This window comes from Megalopta genalis, chromosome 9 (assembly GCF_051020955.1).
Source record: "Megalopta genalis isolate 19385.01 chromosome 9, iyMegGena1_principal, whole genome shotgun sequence".
Classification (NCBI taxonomy): Eukaryota; Metazoa; Arthropoda; class Insecta; order Hymenoptera; family Halictidae; genus Megalopta; species Megalopta genalis.
In genome coordinates this window covers 10,401,316-10,425,323 of record NC_135021.1, presented here as the reverse complement: position 1 = coordinate 10,425,323, position 24,008 = coordinate 10,401,316, and the positions used below count along the sequence as shown (strand labels likewise).

At 39.2% G+C, this 24,008-nt stretch overlaps 1 protein-coding gene across 1 annotated transcript in view; it reads left to right on the top strand.

Annotated features, from left to right (window-relative positions):
• The first annotated feature begins 8,679 nt into the window (after positions 1–8,679).
• The window catches only part of LOC117227900 (proton channel OtopLc), a 32,517-nt gene continuing 17,188 nt past the window's right edge, over positions 8,680–24,008 (top strand). Inside the window, exon 1 of the mRNA XM_033483439.2 lies at positions 8,680–10,084. Coding sequence (XP_033339330.2) covers positions 9,010–10,084 — 1,075 coding nt within the window. The 5' untranslated portion in view covers positions 8,680–9,009. The remainder of the gene's footprint in view (positions 10,085–24,008) is intronic.

Here is a 24,008-nt window from a genome sequence, read left to right as displayed (position 1 = left end):
TCAATTTTTGCGCGCGTGTTTTTCGTTACTTGCAACATGCGATATAATTTTTTTAAAAGTTTAAATAGTCAAAATTGTGCGAGCCGTAGCTTGTTGAACGAGTGTCTTATTCATTATCATTAGACCGGGGATCTTTGTGTATAATAAAAATTGTGTGCAGTCACTACAAGATTTAGGAAGCTTAACGAACATTTATGTTTTTTCTTAATAATTTTAATGAGTCGAAAACAATGCAATCGTGTCTTTAACACTATATTTACGGAACCCGTCAGAATGACGGGAATTTTTTAATTTACGGTTATTCATATCGTAAAGATACATTTATGAATTATTTATTTAATTTATATGTTACTTATGGCAAATGTTGCAATAACACTTGTTAAAAATCAGAACAAATGTCTTATAGTCACTTTTATAAACTAATATAAAACAGCTGCTTTTTTTTGTTCTGTAAATTTAGTATTAAATTCTTTAAATGTTTTAACCGATTTAGATTTCATTTACTCATTTTTCTGTTTATAAAAACATAAAATCCGCTGTTCAGTAGTCATGGTTATAGCCGTTTTTGTTTAAGTATATGTTTCATTACCGCGGATGTAGCTATAGTGTGAATTAAATTGTCATTATAACACTATAATAATAGTAATGTAAAAAGTAATATAAAAAGCTTCCGGTTTTTGATTTTGTTAACTATGTGCCGCCACTTTGAAAAATCTGAAATAACCAGACATAACGAGATGCTAAAACTGTAAAAATATAAACTTAGTCAGTCATAACTTCTATAAGAAATCGGCATTTCAAAACTGTTTTAATTTGTAAAAATTCGGGTTTAAAGCCAAAATTCTGAAAAAATTCATGGATATGCATCCTAATAGTTAACATATTCCAGATCTTTTCAGAATTTTTAATTGAAGAAGATAAGAGAAATTGCGAAAGAATATGTTTTTCTTTGTCACCCCATTACTACCCCCAATTCGACATATAAGGTTGAAAACTAGCACAAAGTATTTTCTTTCGATAAGTTATCGAATGGTCCATTGCAAGTTTAATTTGGTTTAGGGGCTCTTTTCACTCCCTTATCCGGCTATGCTCTTTTCTGCAGATTTTACAAGTTCTTGATCTTGGTTTAACAAGCAGATTGTGTTTATTTATTGGAGAATGATGTAATATGTACCTAAATGTTTGTCGGTGTCAATCAAATAATATAGTGTTAATATTGAGTCGTTACGCTGTAGTCTTATTGCGGTAAGTTTAATGGTAGAGTAGCACCTTCGGAGACTTCAACGCCTGGGCATTAAGGCGGTGATTTCAACGCCTGGAAGACGGCGATGCCGGCGGCTGTTAATCGCCGTATAATGGTTCAAAGTATAAATTACGATCGCTTAGCCTTAGTCTATCGAATTTTAAAAGAAACATTACCGCATCACGCAGGGCGCTTGAATGTACCCGATGCACAGAAATAGAATTTGAAAACGTGAATGAAATGAACATATATTTTTGTATCTGTCTTTATTTCTTTAAAGAACAGAACGAAAAGAGAGAGTTTCCATAAGTAAAGAAATGAACCTTAGTCTCTTTCTTAGACGAAACAAATTGTTTTCTACTTTATGCGAATCTATCAACGACGGTGAATCATACATGAACCTAAATGCAAAATCATTTCTAGCTCCATGTAATTTGGTTCTGCTGCAAATGGATTTCTAAAAATAAAATAAAAAAAGCACTCCTACAATTTCACAGAAGCGTTTACATTAGCTTCCCGCTCGAGAATATTGCCCGGGGACACAGAAATTAGCTTTCCATAAATTTCTCGTCCATCAAATCGCCATGAATATTCAATCTTCAATCGCGAAGAAGTGTCAAATAAAAATTCTCAAAATTAATCCGCATCCATATGTGTACCACGGAGATTACCTTCGGAGGCATTCAAGGTCAGGTGAAATTTTCGATTTCTGGCCGTTTAAACGGCGAGCGGTTTTTATGAAAAGCATCGATTAGAGAATCGTTCCCCGTATCTATCTCTAACGGCTGTCATTATTAAACTCGTGAATGTGTTTCGTTACTTTCTTCGTCAGACACAGAAAACGTCGAAAGTTGCCCATAGAAGATTGGTTATTCTTGTCGCTCGGTGTTTCGAGAGTAAGTTTCGGCACTCGTTCGATATCGGGAGAGTGGATTATTCAATTAGCGACACTGGTTAGAAATTAAAGGAAAATGCGGCTCGATGTACCGAGCGCGACGCGTAACTGGATTTTCTTTTCTGAAAGTCTTTCGGTGTTCGGTCTTCGAGTGGTGCACGGTTCAATGATTGATCTTTAATCTTCGCGTCAGTGAAACGTTCTCAGGCTAGTTGCTGGATCGTCTTCCACGGGCGGACTTGGATGAAAAAAAGGAAACATGTTGGACCGACGTTTCTCATCCAACGACGTGCCTGACCGCGTTATGGTTCGCCACGTCTTCTATCGCCAATCTCTTCTTAACACTTTTCAATGACCGCGCTGTGTCGAAAGCGGATTAACCCTTGCTCGTGTCATTTCAGCTGTTTATAAGTGCATGTCCTAGCTGCATTCATGCTTCGTTAAAATTTATTGTCATCTGCATTTAATGCATTATTTACTGATTTATGCGGTAACTAATGTTTAATATTTATAAAAGCGTTTGTTGCAACATCTGTTCAAAATGGCTTGTTTGATTTATGATCGTAGATAATCGAAAAAAGGCAAAGAATATATATATATGATATAAGAAGAATTTAGTAATATATATATATATATATATATATATATATATATATATTTTTATAATATAAGTGTAACTAGATATAAGATATCTAGTCTATATCTTATATATCTAGATATAAGATATCTAGTCTATATCTTATATATCTAGATATAAGATATATATATTATATCTAGATATCTTTTATAATTAGTTACACTGTTTGCATCTGGCATAAATTATTAAAAGAAACAATTTATTTTTATTTAATTTTCGTTTCTTACAATCATTTCGGATTACTTTTATTTCGAAAGATCAATCATTGGTAACTCAACGATTATTAACAAATTCTCTGTTTCTTTTTCTTTCAATCAAGATATAAGAAGAATAATATATATATTATTATTATTACTATTATTATATTATTATTATTATTATTATTACTGTTATTATATTATTATTACTAAATTCTTCTTATATCTTGACAATTTTATATTTCAGCTACTCATTTTTGCCATAAATGCATAACATCCGCAGATTAATCGTTACCATTAGATAATAAATTCAATTATAGATAATAAATATTTACGCTACCGACTACCGCGCGAATTTGATCGCAATGGTGGGAGAGAAACCTCGAATATCGGAGTTAAAGAAGCTTTGTTATCAAATAGAAAACGAGAATAATAATTACCCGCTTTAACAGAGCGGATCCTGACTCGACCGTCACGCTGCGGTCTCAACGGACACACGCGACGCGATTAAATCACAGTTTTAATTAAATTACACGCACCCGACCCCGGATTACTTTATTAATAACTTGTTCATACACAATGTGTACACATCGTCCTGACGCACAGCCGGTGACCAGGAGAAATCATGGAAAATACGGTAACGTAGACGACGATGGAAAAAAATCCCCGTACAATATCCGCTCTCGAGCTTTCAAGCTAATTGTCAGGGAAAGGTTCTTGTTCAGCATGATGCTGTGAATTTTACGTTCATTAGAAACCTGTGATGGCTGCGAGGAACATTAGTCAACCTTGAAGTGTTAATTCCCAATTCCCCCGTGAATCTCAGACTTCTACTCGAGCTGTTGGATAACTTTTACCCGCCGCTTTTCCCTAAAATTCACACTCTTTTAATTAGCTTTATATTTCTTTAATATTGGGATCGTACGTTTTTCGGTTCATAGAATTTTGTTCAAATTTTCAGTTAATAGATCGCTTCTTTGGGGATCGTTTCAAGCAATTGTCGAGAGACTGTTGAAAGAATGCGGATCTTTATGCAAAGTACAAATTTTCCGAGACAATTGTGTGGAACAGAAATTAAGTAAAAATAAATTGTTTCTCTCAGTCGGTTCAAATATTATTAAATTCTTCTCACTTGTTCACAATTTGATATTTCAACAACACACTTTCGTGTGTAAATTCATAAAAATCGCAGTCTAGCGATCAGATCTGCAATAGAAATTTAACGAATTTCAACTCGAATCTTTGGCGAATTTTTTGTGAGCTGTCTCGATGGTCAAACCTGTTAAATCACAGAACCGAAGATCGAGAATTCGAACCGCGAGAGAAGCCCTTCACAACGAAACAATCGAGAGATAATAATAGTCAATCGGCATAGATTCGACCGAAGGATCGCGAGAGGATGTATGCAGGCGGATTTTTAGGTTGCAGAGGCCGGAGATCAGCGAAAGAACAACCGTTGCTGGTCGACAGTGTAACGCATTATTTTTCGCTGGTCCCTCGAGGCATCATCACGGTGTCGGGACCGCTACACGATGATTTACTAGACACCCTGACACGATTTACTGGACACCTCTTGCGCGTCTGGCGTCGCGATGATACGCCAGTTTCGACGCTAGTCTGGGCTTAACAATTTTTCGTAGCGGTACACACCGGCCATTTACCCGGCCGAACATAGCGCACGCTCCTCGGCGTTTCAAAAGCCGGAAGAATTGCCGCTTCTTCTCCGCCTCCCCCGTCTCCTCAGCGATTATCGAGCAGAAAATGCTTCGACCTCTAACACCTGTTCCGAAGTCACGTTTCTGCCCCGGGGCAGACTCTGTTCGCCGAGGCGGACAGAGAATAAAGGGTTTCGGAACCGCGGGAGAACGCTTGATACGACCGGGAGACGTTACGTTGTTGAGTCTTTCTGCCCGTACCCGCGTGAAAAGACCGCGTTTCTATTTTACGACGGGAGTTAACGGTCTTTCGCAAACGGCGATGACAACGGCCGCTGCGCTTCCTCGTCGGTCACCTTCGAATGCGTCGCGTTTACCGCAATTCCGGCGCCACTGAAAGTCGTATTTCAACGGTTTGGCTAATTGTGATTGTCCGATGCCGATTTCATGCGATCGTGGTGGTCGGGTTGCTTCGAAATGCTGGCAGAGGAAGGTTCGACGATATCGTAACGCGTTGACCATTGTCTTATCGATAGGATTTTTATGCAACGGGAAAATTGTTCGCGTCCGTCTAAAAAAAAAACAGCAGCGGCTTTCTATTTTCACACTAAACTTTCCGAGAGCTGAAAGCGTCTGACGTGTTACAGGAGAATTTCTTTAGAATCCTTCATATTCATTACGATGCGCGCTTGAATTAACAAATCTATTCTAATCGTTTCCTATAAAACAATTTTAACAATTGATAATGGCCGTGCCTGCGAACCGAGATTTTGCAAAGACTCCTTGTAATTGACACTAATTATTGATAATAATTGACAATAATTATTAACGGTCAAAATGGCCGGCTCCAGATCTTTCATTTGAAAATTGTTGAAATTATGTAGACTTCTTCACTGGAATTGATTGAATAGATTCCTTAATTCGAATTGCAACAAAAATGGCACAGAGCCTAGGTAAAATCAGTGATATAATTCTTATAAAACATTTCACGAAACAGTCATTTTTAGTGCTCGGTAAGTTTAGTGTTTAAGAAACAGCTTGAGAAACTAAAGTTGCTTTTCTGTTCTCGGAGGTTTACATCACATAGGAAATGAATTCTTCCGAGATTTATTATCTTATTTAGAACACGATAAAACTTGGATTAGATGCAGGAAGGTGTCTTTGAATTCTAATTTCTGTAAACTAGTTCATAAACATGTTTGCGCAAACATCCGCAGCGATTGGATTCGTCAGCAAGTTGTGTAAAGTCATATTTACGTACAATAGTTGCGCGGAACGTAATTAGTGTGCCCGAACACTAAAACGCGCAGCTTTCTTTGAACGAAATTACTCCGGCTATTTTACGCAACATGAGCGCAATTTTTACGTGGTTCTTACCATTTAGGAAATTATCCACCAATTTCTTCAAACATGCACTCGAGTGAAAAATCGAGCGCTGGATATCGACCAAAAAATTGTCGATCTTCGAACCGCTGTAGCTTCGCGGGCAAAAATCGTACAGAAGTCTACCTTGGGTCATTTCGAAGCTCGAAGCCTCTACTTTAACGCACCTACACCGTATTTCTTCGAAGATCGCTTGTCGTTGCAGGAAATAATTAAGAGTTACGAATCCTAAAAATCAAAGATCATACAAATTCCATAAATTCAAACGTCTCCACGAAGTTCGAACAATTTTGCTCGCGAATCCTTTCGTAAATCACGTTTCAGAGGGAAGTCTGTTCTTCGCAACGAGCTCTCAAAAATTGCTGTACGATTTTTTCTCACCTTTTTATCGCATCTTGAACGAGCAGTGGACCGCCATCGCATGAAAGTTAACATCGCGATCAAGCATCGCGCTTAGAGTGTTTAGCGCGCGAGTATGCTTCGAGCGTGTAAATTTGGCGTAAGATGCGCGAGCTCGGAGGAGGAAGCTCTCACGAAAATGGTTGCGTCACAAGAGACGTTTTTCGTGGGAAATCCGGGGGATCCGTGCGAATGAAAACGCGGACTCGGCGCGCGACGTGAAATCTTTTTTCGTCATCCTGGTCACGAACGAGAGCCAGATCCATACGATCGACCTCCAGCCACCACCTCCACGTCCCGGGAATTGTTTCTCGTAAAACCAAAGCCAAGAAACGACATTTACCTTTTGTGGCCGATCGGGTGCGCTCGTCGACGGAAGTGCCCGGTCACCGAGTCCGAACAAAAATCGAAAAGTATTACTCCGCGATTCGCGACATTTCATCGTCGACGTCGTCGTCGTCGAAGCGGTTCGTCTCGCTTCCATCCCGGTCGTCGTGCTCCAATCAGAAACCGCACGGTTCCCAGTCCGTCAAAGATTCGTCGCTAATTTAGTGTGTCAGTGACTACCATATGGAAGAGGAGCAGAACTTCGATTATCTCTCGTAACCGTGGAAATGGTCTCGGTTCGCACAGTACCTTTTCTCTTTCGCTTACTCACCGCCTCGGTTCTCACGCACCCCATTATTACCTTCCATCTGTTCGGTTCCCGGCTGGCTAAGCCGCGAGGAAAGCTCGGCGATTAGGAAGTTCGTGCTCGAAGCACTGTGCTAATAACGGGGCAATATTTCTCCCGGGTGAAAAACTGTCCTCGGGGCGAGGACATGCGACGCCGCGTGTAAGAATCGTTTGTGCAGCTTTCGCGGCCGAGGAGGACAAACTTCTTCAAACCTATGCGCGGCTTGTTCTGCGAAACAGCCACTCGAATCGTCGACCGCTAAAAGCGGCTCTGGTGTTCGAGAATTTTATCAAGCTGACGATTAATCACAGAAAGATCTTCGTGAAGCAAGTATTTGTACGGTAGAGAATCTAGATTCCATCGTTCCGATTGAGAAGTTTCTCGAACGCTGAGAGCCACACTGCCTGCAAATAGTGTCGCGACTGGTACCGCATCGATACCTCATCGATATCTATCGCTACCAGTTGGTAAATTTCGATCCGATATTGAATTGCATCGAAGACGTAAGTATCGAACAGAAGCGATACATTTTCAATATTTACTCTAGAACAGGGGTGGTCAAATTTTTGATCACTACGAGCGACCTGATTTTTTCAATTATAGACTTCTTTTTTTTTTAATTATTATCTACCAACATCGTATGTGTTAAGTGGTCATAAGAAAAGTAGTAATTTAATGCTAAAAATGAGCTGAAATTAAAAATAAACATAGATAATATCAGATAATAATATCAGCCGGGCGATTAGCGCCCAGTCGACCGCGGTCGACGCTTTGGCCACCCCTATTCTAAAATATCGATAATTGACTGTTATTTTTACGGGAATATCGACGCATCACTGACACTTCTACAAGAATACCGGGGTGTACGCTTTTTTGTGTGTCTGTGTATACTTTTACGAAAGTATCAATTTACATAGAACGAAAGTATTAACACTGCTACAACACACAGGGAAATAGGAAGCAATGGAACACGATTTTCAAATACTTTTACTTTATAAGTATTTAGAATAAATTGAATGTTTTGTAAACATAAAAACTCGCGCGTACTTTTGTTAGTCTTTACTTCTTTTATTGGTAATTGCCTGTATTTACGGTGTTGTCTTTCAAACGATTTCCCTTCTTTCACTAATCGATTCTCCGGCCTTTGAAAAACCTCGTTCGGCTGGAACGGAAGTTGCTGTTACACATAAATGTACCCTGACAAACGACAATTCGCAAAGTATCGAACGATTGTCAATATTTACGGAAAGTGTCAAAGAAACTTCGATTCGATACGATACAGTATCGATCCGGTATCGTTTTAAGAAGTCCCGGTTACGACACTGAATATCTAAAATTTCGATATACATATATATATATATCGAATATATATATCGATATATAATATAATAAATAATATATAATCGATACCGGATATCGATTACTTTGATATCGAATTGACTGAATGTCATCAATAATATCTCAATATATTAATTAAATTAATATATTAATATATTAATAAATATATATTATATATTATATCAATAACTTAATATATAATACGTACAAGTCATCGAAAGAGGAAGAGAAAATCGAAGCCCGATGATCGGTGCTATTGAAAAAGCAATGAACTCGAATCGATAGAATCCTCGTGTACGATCGCTTCACCGAAGATCGAACACGATCGGAATTGGTGCTCGGTCAAGGTCAGCCCAGTCGAAATTTTCGCAAGCCAAGGCCTAACGGGCCGAACATTACCAGCCGAAAAGCAACCTCGTTAACGATTCCGGGTGTTCCGCGAGTCTTGACACGCGCAGGTCGCACCCATCGGCACCTGGCAGCCTTAGGATCGGGTGGGCGGCTCGGTGTCCCCTAACATGTTGGTCACGCTCTGATCGTGACATCCGGCGCTGCTGATCACGCGGATCGCGTCCCCGAAACCACGATGGTGGCCGAACTGGCGGGCATTCCGTTTGGTAACGCGGAGCGGCGGACAGCTACCGTGGGTCCGGAGAGGCTCAGATCTACAGCGAAGCCGAAGACAAGGCCCAGATGGATCGAGGCCGCGACGCGTGAGCCGATCTACAGCGTTTTGGACGGCGGCGAGGCGTCGACGAGCTCGGCGGTCGTCGGCAAACGCAACGTGGTGGTGATCAGCGCTGTGAAGAGCGAGAAGCCGCGGGAGGACCGCCGAGAGTTCGCGGAGAGCAAAGAAGGACCGCAGCAGGGTGTCGCGTCGTTGGAGACGGAGGATGAGGACCCGTTGTACAGCGTCGTGAAAAAGCCGAAGAGGGTCCGGTTGCCGGAAGCGGGCCCGAACAGTAAACTGCGGCCGATCGAGGAACGGAGGGCCGAGGAGAAGAGGACCGAGGAACGCAAGACCGAGAAACGGTCCCCGGTGAAGAGTCAGCGGGAGGTCCGGTCCCGTCAAGAGGAGCTGAAGAGGTGGCTGCAGGTGGCCTCGAACCAGCTACCCGAACCGCGGCGGCTGTTCGATCTCGGCGAGATGTACTCGAGCCACTTCGGGGAGTTTGATCAGCTGCAAGCTGATTGGAAGAGGCCCGTCTCGATACCCCGCGGGGTTGTTGGCCTCGTGGGTCCTTATCGCGTCTACCAAAACCCCAACGAGCGAAGAGAGTACATGCTGCAAGAGGAGGAGCTGGTCGAGGAAGTGGTAGATTCTGTCAGCGAAGTCGCGGCCAGAGAAAACAGCCTCGGCGAATATCATCGGAGAGCCAAGTGGAGGATCCGGGAGGAGGACGAAGACACCTTGGTGCCTGATATCAAGAACATTCCCGGGCTAGAGGAATTCACTGTCGAGACGGAGAGCAAGGACGCGTCGGAGTGGAAGAAGATCGACGATCAGACTACCGTTGAATACAATCAGAACGAGGATGCTGGCAAGATCGAAGAGGATCTGCGGAGTACTGTTGACGGGATTCTGTCGGGCAAGGAGGAGCGTGCTGTCGATGTTCCCGACGAGGTCTCTACCGTGTCTACCAAATCGTTGAAGGAGAAGGGTGAGATTTGTTTCGAGATTTCGGGCTTTCGAGAGTTCTGGTGTAGGAGGAATTGCTGTTGATCCACTGGCGTGATAAATTCTCGCTATAATGTGTTGTCAAGGTTATGGACGATTGGGGTGTCTCACATCATTCATTCACAATCTCCATCATTTAATCCTCTTTATATCGTCTTTGATAAATGGATTGAGAATTGGAAGTGTCGTAAAATCGTTGTTCTAAAATGCAGTTATTCACGAAAGTATTTAGACGGTTGTGGATATTTAAACTGTTAGGGTAAATTGTAGGTATTGTTGCGGTTTCTCAATGAAAGCGAACTTCGGCAGAGAAAATAAGACCTTTAACGCCAATAAATTGACAACTTGAGTTATAGCTATTATTCTTTAACTTAAATATTTATTTTTCTCAAAATATTGGGTCTCTGAAAGCACAAATTTCATTAAATAGCGTAATGTAAAAAAACCATACGTGTGCATATATTATTGCGGTTATGTACAGTGGGTGTAGAAAGTATTCGTACACCTTTTAAAACGTAATAACATTATTATAATTGGGCGAAGCGCAATCAATATGTTAGAGTGATTAGTCTACTAGACAATGACTAAAAAATTATTTTCAAAAATTGCAATTTGTTAAAATGATGAAAGAATGAAAAAATGATGCTTTTTCAACTTTCTCTATCTGAGGCTAAAACGAAAATTTAAAAAATGCATTTTGTAGATCCCGCTAAGTTATATATATGCTGAAAATTTCATCGAAATCGGTTGACCTTGACATGTACTGTAAGCAATTAAAGATCGCGAAAATCGCAGTTTTTCATGAATTTCAACCAAAAGCAAATAATATTTACATCTTTCAGCATGCATGCAAGTTACCGAGAACATGCATGCATATTACCAGATATCATTTTTTCAATCCTATATCACGCCAACAAATTGCAATTTTTGTAAATAATTTTTTACTCTTTGTCTAGTAAACTAATCACTCAAACATCCCCCAGAAATTTAGGCCGCTTGGCCCAATTATAATAATGTTATTACGTTTTAAATGGTGTAAGAATACTTTCTGCACCCACTGTATCTATTACTACGAGCCAAATACTGCGGACGTTCCGATTACTCCATGTCAAGGTTGACACAATCTATTTTCTTTTAAATGTACACATACATCTACAATTCCCAGGATCAAGATATTCTCATTGTAGCACTTTACAAATTAGGTATATATAGGTACTCTACGATCACGCGTGTTCGCATCGACTCATTCAGAACTGCACTGTATAGATTAAGGTACACAGTTCAGTAAAGCACCGCAGTAATGTACGCACATAGTAAAAAACCATGCACCAAATACTGTGTTATTAGATAATATTTGAGGACAGATGATAGTGACAGTGTATGTCCATTTTTTATCAATGTAACCATTACTTTATCTAAAAATAACGCTAAATTAAATAGATTATTATTAATTACCAAAATATAAATGCCTTTCGAATCAACACTCATAGCTGTCGAATATTTCATAAGACTCAATTTCATAAGCTTCCGAATATCGAAAGTCAATAAATGAATTAAAACTGCGATTGCTGTTACTTGCATGTCATAGATTATAAATATTAAACATATAAAAAATTATGAGATCTATTTTTAGAGGATTACACTCTATAAAATGTTAGATTTTATTACTTTTATAAAATACCGCAGAAAGAGAGTATTTGGGACGTTATACATACCCACCGCAATCATACCCACACTTACTCTATAGCTTCATAAAAAGGTGTCGTATAGAATAATGAACCCAGAATCATTTTAAAGCCTTCACTTCCGCAGCCCACTATTCATTTCCTTGTAACATATTTTTACAAAATCTGACAGTTCGTAAACCGAGTTTGATTGAACTGATCGAATCTATCATAAATTTAACAAGTGTAACGTTCTTCATCTTTTAAATAACCTGCAGAACAGTAAAAACCGTTTATTTAAAAGTACTCATCGGAAACGTCAAGAATTATCCAGAAATGTGACAGATGCCTATACGACACCTGTACCTTGAACGCAGACAATGTTCTTTATCTCGCACAAAGTTCCGCATTTAACTCGTCGTTTACTGCCGCAAAATTTACGACATTGTTAGGAGCGAACATAGAGTTCGTCGCTATCGCTGTCGGAATAGATGTCAGACATCTGTGACACCGTTACACTAATGAAACGAATCAGACACCGGTACACTTTCGAGCAGACAATGCAGAATATTGGTCGCTCGACTAATAAAGACACCTTGCACGTACGGTGACTTGGACGAGCGCACATGAGCCCACGTCCTATCTACCGCTAGCTGATCCTTTTCGTCCGACGATATACCGTACATCGAGTAACATGCATCGCGCATACAAATCCCGGCGGATCGTTAATAAACGAAACCGTGTCGTCCGCGGAACGTTGTACGAAGAGCCTTGCAGATTCTCTATGCATTCGCAGTGCTTACACGACACTGTGCTGTCGCTCCCGAGCCAGCATGATGAAAAGGTACGGAGTCGTGCCTCTATACTTTATTCTAAACGGTTCCGACTGCAGCCTAAACAGTTTCATAAAATTACTGTCGGCAAGTCCGACCCCGAGACTTGCGAGGATTTTATGCATTCGCGGCGTAAATGAACGGTTGCGATTTTAGAAATCTCGGCGCATGTTAGTTTCGGTTTATTTAAATTTCTGGAGAATGATGGACGATTATATTCGACTCTTGAAATTTTTATCTTAAATAATGATCCGCAATCTAGCGGTTATTTTCACGATGTTTTCGCGTTTGGAGAAATCTCTGCGAGTGCAAATCATGTTCGCAGCATCTTTGTTAATATGACTTCATAGAAAATATAATAATAATAATAATAATAATTCGTTACAGAAAAAGTAATAACAAAGAAACTGGAAATTTTCGGTTCAAGATCACCCGAAGGTCATGCTATAGCACGTCGTTGAACTCGTCTTGACGCGAGCTACATTAATGTGAAGTAAAAGATATGCAGTGCCATTTAAAAACATCAAGGAGCCCCCGATTTTTTATTGAAAAAATAACAATTTTTTCAAATTAAATGTTTTGTCGTATAACAAACAGGAAATCGATAAACGTTTGCTCGAAACATTTTTTTGTCAGATTAACGGTAGTGCACGAAAATGTGAGGGCAACAATTAAGGAAACACCCTGTATAATAGGTAACAGATTCTATCAGATATATAAGTAGTTGCCAAAAAATGAAAGAATAAGGATGTAAAGAAAAATAATAGAAAAATAATAGAAAGATGATTGAAAAATAATAGAAAAATAATAGAAAAATAATAGAAAAATAACAGAAAAATAAAAAAATAATAGAAAAGTAACAAAAAAATAAAAAAATAATAGAACAGTAACAGAAAAATAAAAAAATAATAGAAAAATAATAGAAAAATAATAGAAAAATAAAAAAATAATAGAAAATACTGTTACTCAGCCATGATTCAAGATTTCACAGTCAAAAAATTCCTATACAATAGCTATAAAAAGCAGTCTGCATACAAATTATTATACTACAATGTACTATCTAACGTAACCATATAAGTTACTTATCATGTCACAGTAAATCACCAACAAATTTACTTATAATTCCATGAAGGAATTGATTGTAAATACTACTCTAAAATTAAAAAAGAGAACTAATTCCTCGAGAAGAAAGATTCCTAAACATCGCGGTCCCCTTGAATCGTTGACTAGAACCACGATCGTTCAAGGAACCTAAATCGGTGTAACGGACGATACAGCGGTTGTACACCGAAGACGCAGTATCCCGAAGAATTTCAAGAATCTCGACGGCAATTTAACGTTTTAGTTCTCATCGTGAAACGGCTGTTACCGGGGAGCGTATGTCGAACGGCTCTCATGGATCTCACGATTCTATTACTTTTTACACCGCAGCTCGCGCGGTAATGAATAGTCAGCTGCCCCGACTTTCGCTGTTTTTGTTGCCCCTACTCGCGCCACCGCGGCGTAAACCTATACAATCATCGTCGTAAATTCTTACCGGCAGCGCCCGCCGCACCACCGGCGAATTTTCCACGGGTAAAAGGCCCCATTCACGACTTCCCGTCGATCGGATTGTTCCGCGGTCCGTCGACTTCCGGTTACGTACAGCCGTCAAATTAAATGAAACGTTTCTGCCAACGAGCTAGTAAAATCGTTCTACCGTCGCGTTGCTGACAGATAAAATAGAGACACGATCGCCGAAGACTTCCTACTGCTGCGTTACCCGTAATAAAAATTCGTAATAAACAATCGCGGAACGATAGCCGTGGACTCGTTTTAAAGTTTGGAGCCTCTATTTTCACGCTACATCGTTCCTTTTTCCTGAGATGCTTTTACGTAACATGGCGGTTTATGCATTTATGGCATAATCGACGATGCATTTTTCCTAAAAAGAAGAATTCAAATAGCATCGTCTCCAAAATCGCTGGGAAATCTTTTTCGGGACTGTATCTACCGTGGATTTGAAAATCGAAGCTTCCACTTTACAATGACTTCGTTGAACTTGCTTTGGGATTCTTTTTAGCCATTTTATGGCACAGAAAATAGGAACAAGTTAATAGTGTAAATAGTTCGAGCAAAACGTTGCACCTTTCGCTTAAAGCTCAATGAATTATTGTTAATTTTTCCTTAAATAAGTAAATAAATATTCCAATCTATTGGGTTGTCCCAAAAGTTCGTGCCGATTTTTTAGGAAATTAAAACGCAGCTCATTTAAATATTGGTATACATTTATTAAATTATATACCATTCTGTTCCACAACCTTTCTTCATCTTTCATGTAGCTTGAGAGAGAGAATTCCGTCCTTCCAGAACCTCTCAGGTTTTTTGGCAAAAAATTTGTCGTCCTTGATCTTCAAGGTCGAAATTTCCAGCTTTAAACCGAGCAAACTACTTCCACACAGTTCTTTCGGCTACAGCATCCTCGCCATAAACAGCGCATATCTTACTTGCCGCTTGTGTGGCATTTTTGCCCTTTCGGAAAAATAAAAGCATTAAATGCCTATAATGCACTTTATTTGCCACCATATTCTAAGGCGTACAAAACTGATAAAAATTAACGAATCGTAACCAAACTTTTTTCCAAATATGGCTGAAGTTATCTCTTTTAGAATATGTACACACGTCATTTGTTTTCAATAGTTGTGATATATTCAGTCAGGTCTCTCACGCTACCTACCGAAAATCGGCACGAACTTTCCGGACAACCCAATAATTTAAAAGTTCATATGCAGTATCTCGTCGTAAGATACTAGTGGCATCTCGATAATATTACAAATGTTATGCACTTAAAATAGTCAACATTTTTTTTTTATTGAAGAATTAGGTTTTGTAAATCGGTTCTAAACTGTCGTAAGAATCAAAGCATTGCATTTTCATTGCATTTCACAATAAAACAATAAGCTATGCAGCATGCGTATCAATAGCATTCCGACCGATTTAAAAAAAAAATCGATTTCCAAAGAATCGATTTTTTAAGGTTCGATTTTCTAACGAATCGATCTTTGTCGCTGCGATTCAGAATCGACTTTTTGCCATAATATCCCATCGCTAGTGAAAACTATACTCTGCGAGCTACAGCGTACAAGGTAAGTGGTCGATTAGCATGCCGGTTTCCAAAAAATCGAATTCCTGTAGAAATCCAGGTCGTGAACGGCGATGGTCGTGCGTGACAAACAAGAATGGCCGAAGTGGTCAGATGACCGAATGGCCGTGTCGCGTGTTCACGTTCCGCGGAAAAGAAAGTGGAGAAAAGTCCTTCGAATCCGAGCTTCGCGATGTAGAGCCGCGTTTTGTTCTCGGACGGTCCCTTTACTTTCACGTTTCACTTCGGTCACGAAGTCTCGACTCCACGATTGACGCGATCGTCCTGTTCTAATCATCCAGTACTAATCTAACCGGAGTCTATCGATCTATCCAACACGCGGCAGCCGACGTTAGAAGCAGCTGACAACTTGCTCGACGATACAGATCGCTTATCTCAGCGCTGTTCGCCGACTTCAGCGTACTGTTCGCGCGATTGTAGTACAGTTAACCACTTTTCCTGGCACGTGTTACCCGTCCACCGGTCTCTCGAGCACATCCACTTATAATTGCGAACTGCTACGAGAAGATCTCGAAGGGAACGAAATCCAACGCGCAGAAAACCGACGCGATCACGAGAACTATCATGCGCCGACGACGTTTAATTCTTCTATCGAATTTTTTGGGAGAGTTGATGCCAAGTCAGTACGCTTGGCATGTAGAATTGCTATTTCAATCTGTGTACTTATAGCTGTGTTAGACAGAGGTTGTTTCAGGTAACGATTAATATTGACTGATTCGTTTTAGTTTGATAAATTAGTGAATGACGGAATGACAAATTCGGCCTCATTTTCGTCGTTTCTTGCTTTGGATAGAATTTATTCCAGCAATCTCTGTTGCTAGTTCATTTTGAACTGTGTATCAAATTTTTTAGGCCTTTTAATTCATGAAATTACGATGACTAAACTCTAACTAAACAATGTTTAGTTAGATTGATTTTCTATTAATGCATTAATTTTCGCGGATATTGTTCAAATTCGAGAATTTTTCGAGCTTCAACTATAATAGTTATACCAAAGGTACCTACATAGGACGATTCTACAGGGTATCCCAAAAATGGGACAATACGAGAATAGAGGACTCCTGAGGTCATTTGAAGTAACTTTCTCCTTAGCGAAAATAGAATCCGCGGCTTTGTTCACGAGTTATTAATGAAAAACAGTGACCAATGAGAGGCGAGATCAGCTGGTGCGAGGCGGCCGAGCCAATGAGCGGAACTGAGCTTCGTGCGTTCGTTGGCTAGGCCGCCACGCGCCAGTCGAGCTCGCCTCTTATTGGTCAGCGTTTTTTGTTAATAACTCGTAAACAAAGCCGCGTATTGCATTTTCGCTAAAGAAAAAGTTACTTCAAGTGGTCTCAGGAACCCCTCATTTCCAGATTGCGAGACATTTTTGGAACACTCTGTTTAAATTTTCCTTAATACGGTATTATATTTTTTTAATTAAATTGTGAACAACTGAAAACGTTTAAACAATATTTTTGTCTCGGACACATATCTTTCAGAATGAATTGAAAGCTGTTCTAGAAAATCGGCACCTTAAAAGTATCTTGTTCGCTACAACTATTGTTTGAACATGCTTTGAATGTTTACATAACGTTATAAAAAAATATATCGTTGCATTTGTCTGGGTGTGGAGAGTTGCTTCGTGCACAACTTCCACAGTTCAAACACAACAAATTCCTAAGGTTGAAAATAACAGTAAATTCTCCCTAATTGACGCTCAGATTGTACACAAAAATATATACGTACATTTTTGCATTTAAACAATTTGACCATGTGTGCCTAAAGATCCTCAATTTAATTATAACTAAGAATCTTAAAAAATTTAATTCTTTTTAATTTCGTTACATGTTTTAAAGAATCCCTCTATGAAATCCAAATAATCCTCGTTACACGCTTGTCGCCAAAATCTTATTGTCGGTTCTACAAATATTAAATTTACTTTTAATTTTAAAAAAAAGTATACTTTTAGTATAGTACTTTTAGTATTTAAGTAAAAATTGTTGTCAAATCGCAATTGTTCCCAGTGATAGCTAAAATAAGAAACTATAGTTTCTTAAGAGTCAATGATAAATAAATAACCGCGAGCCAACAAACCATCTCGAACGGAAGACATTATCTAATTGAATTATCTGTTCCGAGTGTACTATTTAAAAGCAGATCGTTGAGCTCCCGTTGGATATAAAAGCATCATTGTCTAGCCTATTAACTTCCGGTAGGCAGAGTGTTAACATAGATTTGTTCGGATAACGCACGAAAAATGCCAGAACTGTGACGAATAACTTCGTTATGGGCTGTAGATCGGATAATTTATTTCCCTTTCCATGTCTTCTGAAGAATGATCAAGATGCGATTTAATGATATATTTAACGGTAATTGGGCTCTGTTAATTATGCATTTGAATAGTAAGAGAGATAATTGCACGCAATTTTATGGCTGCCATAAAATTCTCGAAAACATCGAATTCTCATAAATCTGCAAGATAAACTGGAAACGTAAATCAAAATCTAGACGGTGCGATAACTGGTCGTGAAATCACGCAGTGGAAAATACAATGAAGCACAAGGTGCAATATCAACGCTTTCGAATCACTGGCAGAGGAAATAGGCCTCTGACGGGCTTCAATCTGCACAAATTGCCGCGGGGAAATTTTATTCTGCAAATATTTGTAATCTGAAAATCGAAATTAACTTTAAAGCATTTATAAATGATTTCCGTGTGGGAATCACGAACATAACTGGCACGCGCGGCTAACAGAAGCCAACAGATTAGCATTTTGAAAGTAAAAAAAAGCTCCTGAAACAGATTGTGGATTTCTCGTATGTATATCTGAGAATTTGAGAAAAGATTTATGTATTAGTCCTGCTATGGTTAATTTAATTCCAAAACCAGGGGGCATTAAATGGCACGCTCGCTCGCTGGCACGTGGAATTCCAGTAACTCAGCGTGGACGCGTGTACCCGAACACGGATCACGAGGACGATGATGAACCATATGCAAAGCGAATATACCTATCCGCTTAATTGCGAATCATAAATTCTGTTCCCGAAGACAGCGAGCTGATGTTACAAGATTTACGAAGACCCGTCAAATCGCCGTTAAAATTGCGCTTCGTACGTCAATTAGCGCGTAGGAAACACGAAACATCTGCAGTATTCAACATTTTTGCGCGGGTAAAATTCATGATTGATACTATCGAGTTGCGATCTAAGATGCGTTTTGTCTATCGCGATTCGAAATCTGCGAGAGTTGACACTAATTACGCTTGAAATAGTTGTTTCGTAGACGCTATTGGAGATTGGATCGCTTCAAATAAAAGGAAAGAAGCTTGCACCGATTCGTAAACATGTGTACAGTAAATTCTCCTTAATTGACGCTCGGATTGTACGCAAAAATGGACAATTTGGGAAGAGGAGGTACGATTATTATTTATTATTTTTATTTATTATTATTTTTGTAGTTGTTGACAATCGCTAACTATAAAAACGGTCCGCAAGGCTAGAATAATCGTATCTCCTCTTACCAAATTGTCCATTTTTGTGTACAATCTGAGCGTCAATTAGGGAGAATTTACTGAATTTTCGACGTTAGGAATTTCTTGTTTTTGAATTGTGGAAGTTGTGCACGAAGCAACTCTGCTCACTCTCGCAAATGCAACGGTATATTTTTTTTTGAAACGATAAGACACTTTCAACCCTTTGCACTCGAATGGCGACTCTGAATGGCCGACAAAATTTACCGTACTGTAATCTCAAGCAATTTTTACGTTACCAAACCTGTTTTTATTTAATAAACTGCTAAAAAATTCTAGTGAGGAATGAGTAAGTGTTCAATTCTATATGTAAAAGCGAATAAAAATTCAGGAAGGAAAGAAATCTTTTTAGGTTGGAAGAAATGTCTAGAGTTTTGATGTTAAAATGTTTTCGAGTGCAAAGGGATAAGGTGCCAATTTTCTGGGCAGCTTTCAAACCATTCCCAAAAATATGTGTCCGAGACAAAAATATTCTTTAAACGTTTTCATCTGTTCACAATTTAATTAAAAAAATATAATATCGTATTAGGGAGAATCTAAACAGGGTGTTCCGAAAATGTCTCGCAATCTGGAAATGAGGGGTTCCTGAGACCATTTGAAGTAACTTTTTCCTTAGCGAAATTGCAATACGCGGCTTTGTTTACGAATTATTAACAAAAAACACTGACCAATTAAAAGCGAGCTTTTGGCTGACTTAAGACGGCCCAACCAACGAGCGCACGAAGCCCAGTTCCGCTCACTGGCTCGGCCGTCTCGCGCCAGCTGATCTCGCCTCTCATTGGTCATTGTTTTTCGTTAATAACTCGTGAGCAAAGTCGCGGATTGCATTTTCGCTAAGGAAAAAATTACTTCAAATGACCTCAGGAACCTCCCATTTCTGGATTGCGAGATAATTTTGGGACACCCTGTAGAATCGCCCTACGTAGGTACCTTTGGTACAACTATTATAGTTGAAGCTCAAAAAATTCTCGAATTTGAACAATATCCACGAAAATCAATGCATTAATAGAAAATCTATCTAACTAAACATTGTTTGAACGCCGTCAGTGCTCCGAGAACACTATATCAACGTGATCGGGAAAGCTTGCCGAGTCGTTGGTGTATCTTCTTTTTCAGTCGGAGAACAAATCGAAAGGAACGGTCAGCGACTGGCTGGAAAAACGCGCGAGCGTGAAAGCAGCGTGGAAACCAGGTGAAAGGTAGCCCGCGGAAAACACAGAGTCCCATAGAAAAGGGTAATTTTTCGCTTGGACGTTGTCAAGGAATACGCGGAGACGCGATAAATCGCCTTAGCCACGTGTGTCGTGCGCGCGGATCGTGTGAAAGCAGATCCACGTATTGTCGAGAGCAGTGGTCTTCAAGTTTCGTCGAGTCACCCTGCGCGTCGTACGTTGCCTCCTCGATTTTCTTCTACAGCAATATTTTGGGACTTTACTTCCGGATTGTGGATCTCTAGGATTTCGTGAAAGATGATTTCATGGCCACCGATCAAGACGAAGAAACGACAGCAGTTTTATTATAAGTATACAGGAAATTCTCCCTAATTGACGCTCAGATTGTGCACAAAAATGGACAATTTGGGAAGAGGAGGTACGATTAATTCGAGCCAAGTATACTCTACAAGTTTCTTTTAAATCTGTGATTTGTGGCTAGGGACTGTTTAATAAATCTGTTAGGCAATTTTGCTGGGTGACGATATTGTTTCAATTACGAACTTCAATTATAGTTCGTAAGTTATTGCTAGAATGGAGTTGTTTATCCGAAATGAAAGTCTGTTTTGTCTTAATTGTAAAAAGGTATGAAATAGAACAGAGATAATGAAATGGAAATACTGTAAATTCTCCCTAATTGTCCTTCAGCTTGTAAGAAAAATGGAGAATTCGAGAAGAGAAGATACGATTATTTTATAGTTACCGATTGCCAACGATTATAAAAACTCGAATAAGCGTATCTCCTCTTCCTAAATTGTCCATTTTTGTACACAATCTGAGCGTCAATTAGGGAGAATTTCTTCCACGAAAATTTGTTGGGACTTTAATTTTGGATTGTGGGTATTTAAGATTTAATGGGAGATGGTTCAACGATCAAGAACAATGCAGTTAGCATAAATTTACTCTCTAGAGTTTCCAGCTTCGTGGTTTCTTTTCTTTCAAATTCTTTGGGTTTTCAATTTCGAATTTACACTGTTCGGAGTTTTTAGCTTTTTTGATTTTTCTTCTACCGAAATTCTTTTGGATTTTAATTTTGGATTACGAATGTTCAGAATTTCGTGGAGGATGCTTTGATGGTCACTGTTCTAGAACAATGCAACGAGACCGGTATATTATCATAAATATACTCTTTAGAGTTTCTTTTATTTTTTGCTTGCGAAAATTCTTCGAGTTTTTAGAGTTTCCAGCTTCGTGATTTCTCTACCGCGGAAATTCTTTGGCATTTGAACTTTGGATCACGGGTACTGAAAATTTCGTGGGAGGTGGTTTGACGACCACTGGTCAATCGGCGCTTCGCTTATTCAAAGCTTTCATGGTCCATTCCTTTCGACCGCCGCGTAAAAGGCGCTCGACGACTTCCGTGCTCCGGTGAAACCGGTTGGCTGCCGAAATCGAATTTCGGGCAAGATCATATGCGTCATTCGTTCGTCCTTTCATTATCACGAAAACGAAGATGGCGCCCGGAAGTTGCGCCGACACTTCCACTTTCCGACTTCAATATTGTACTTTGCGCTCGGAGAATTTTCTCAAATCGCCATTCACGAAGTAACACTTCGAATCAAATGTAAAATGATATAATCATTGTCCAGTACGAAACAGTATATCAAGATAAACCCGTTTGAGTGCAACGAACACCATGTTTCAGAATTTTCCTGCTTCATTAGGTTCATATAACGGATATCTCCCATAGATATCACGATAGAATTTGTTTTTTTTCTTTATAAATAATGCTTGCTATTTGTTATACAGTCAGAATTGCGAAGAGGAATTCGCGATCACGACTGCTTAATCGAATTTCGCTCGATCAACTTCCACAGCTAAAAGGAGCTCCTCGATACGAGTGCTATAGCTGAAAAATCAGTGTGGAGGAAAATATTGCTAGGAGTCTCGTGCTGTGGCGATAACTCATCCGACAGGTGGTTACCGAGCATTTTTCAACTAGCTCACAGATACACCGTGGCATAATAAGTTATGTGATTACGTTGCCTCGCTATACAGGCGAACGATTAATCGCGTTACAGAAAGGAGACGAATTAATCTACATTAGACAGTGGACAAAATTAAGCAAAAGGAGCACTAGGTCACAGTGCCATAGAAATGAATATTTCAGAAGATGTTTTAAATTCTAGAACGTGGCCGTCACTGATCCGTGAAAGTCCCAGAATTTCAGTAAACAGTGAAACAAAAAATTAAATCTCATTCTTGCAAAATAGAATATTATAACTAGTCTGCAGACTTTGTGATAGCAATTACAGTAAATTCTCTCCAATTGTCTTCAGTTTGTAAACGAAAACGGACAATTTGGGAAGAGGAGATGCGACTATTCGAGCCTTGAGTCTCGTTTTAATTGGGTTGGCAGGAAAGTAATTTCGGTATTTCAATGTTAAATAAAACTCAATTTTTTCTATACAAGAAATAAACTTTAATAAGTCAAATATTTTCCATTCTGTTCGATGATCTTTCGCCATCTTTCTGGTAACTTCATGATTCCGCGCTCATAAAACTTCTGATCCTTATCAGTAAAAAGCTCAGACAAGTGCGATTTGAGACTATCGTTATTATTGAAATTTTTTCCATTTAAAAAGTTTTGTAAACTTCGGAATAAATGATAATCCGATAGTGCAAGGTCGGGGCTATATGGAGGATGCGACATCACTTCCCAACCAAGCTCCAATAATTTTGTACGTATTGCTAAAGATGTGTGAGGCCTCGCATTGTCGTGGTGGAACATGATTCCTTTGCGATTTGCCAGTTCTGGCCTTTTCACTGCCAAATCGTTGGCAGTAAACATCTGAGTTGTGATCGTTTGGTTACTTGGAAGCAGATTAAAATACACAACACCTTTATAGTCCCAAATTGACAGCATGATCTTTTTCTGATACAATTCAGCTTTCGATATGGTTTGTGCTGATTCATCACGCTTGGACCATGACCTTTTTCGATTAATGTTATTGTAAACGATCCATTTTTCATCATCAGTGATAATTCGATGCAAAAAAGGGTCGATTGCATTACGTTTGAAATGCGTATCGCAAATACTGATTCGTTGTGATAAGTGAATTTCTTTCAATTTATGCGGAATACAAATATCGAGCTTCTTAGCAAGTACAAGACATCTTATGTGATATTCAATTGTTGTGTGTGATGCATTTAACCTTTTTGCAATCTCTCGTACAGTTATATGACGATTCGATTCAATTATGGCTTTGATTTTGTCATCATCAACTTCAGAAGGTCGACCAGAACGTTGGTCATCTTTAAGTGAAAAATCTTCAGAACGAAATCTTTTGAGCCAATTCTGACGCGTGCGTTCTGTTAAACAATCAACGTCATAAACTTCACATATCTCTTTGCGAGCCTCGTCCGCTTTCTTGCCTTTATGAAAATAAAAAGGTAAAATATGTCGAAAATGTTCATTTCTGCACTCCATGTTAAAATTGACAGTAAACTATCAGTTGTAAACAGAACTACACGGAATTTGTTTCTATAGTAAGCAAACGTGTCAACTACCAAAGCTGAAGACAAAAAAATTATAGCCTTAACAAG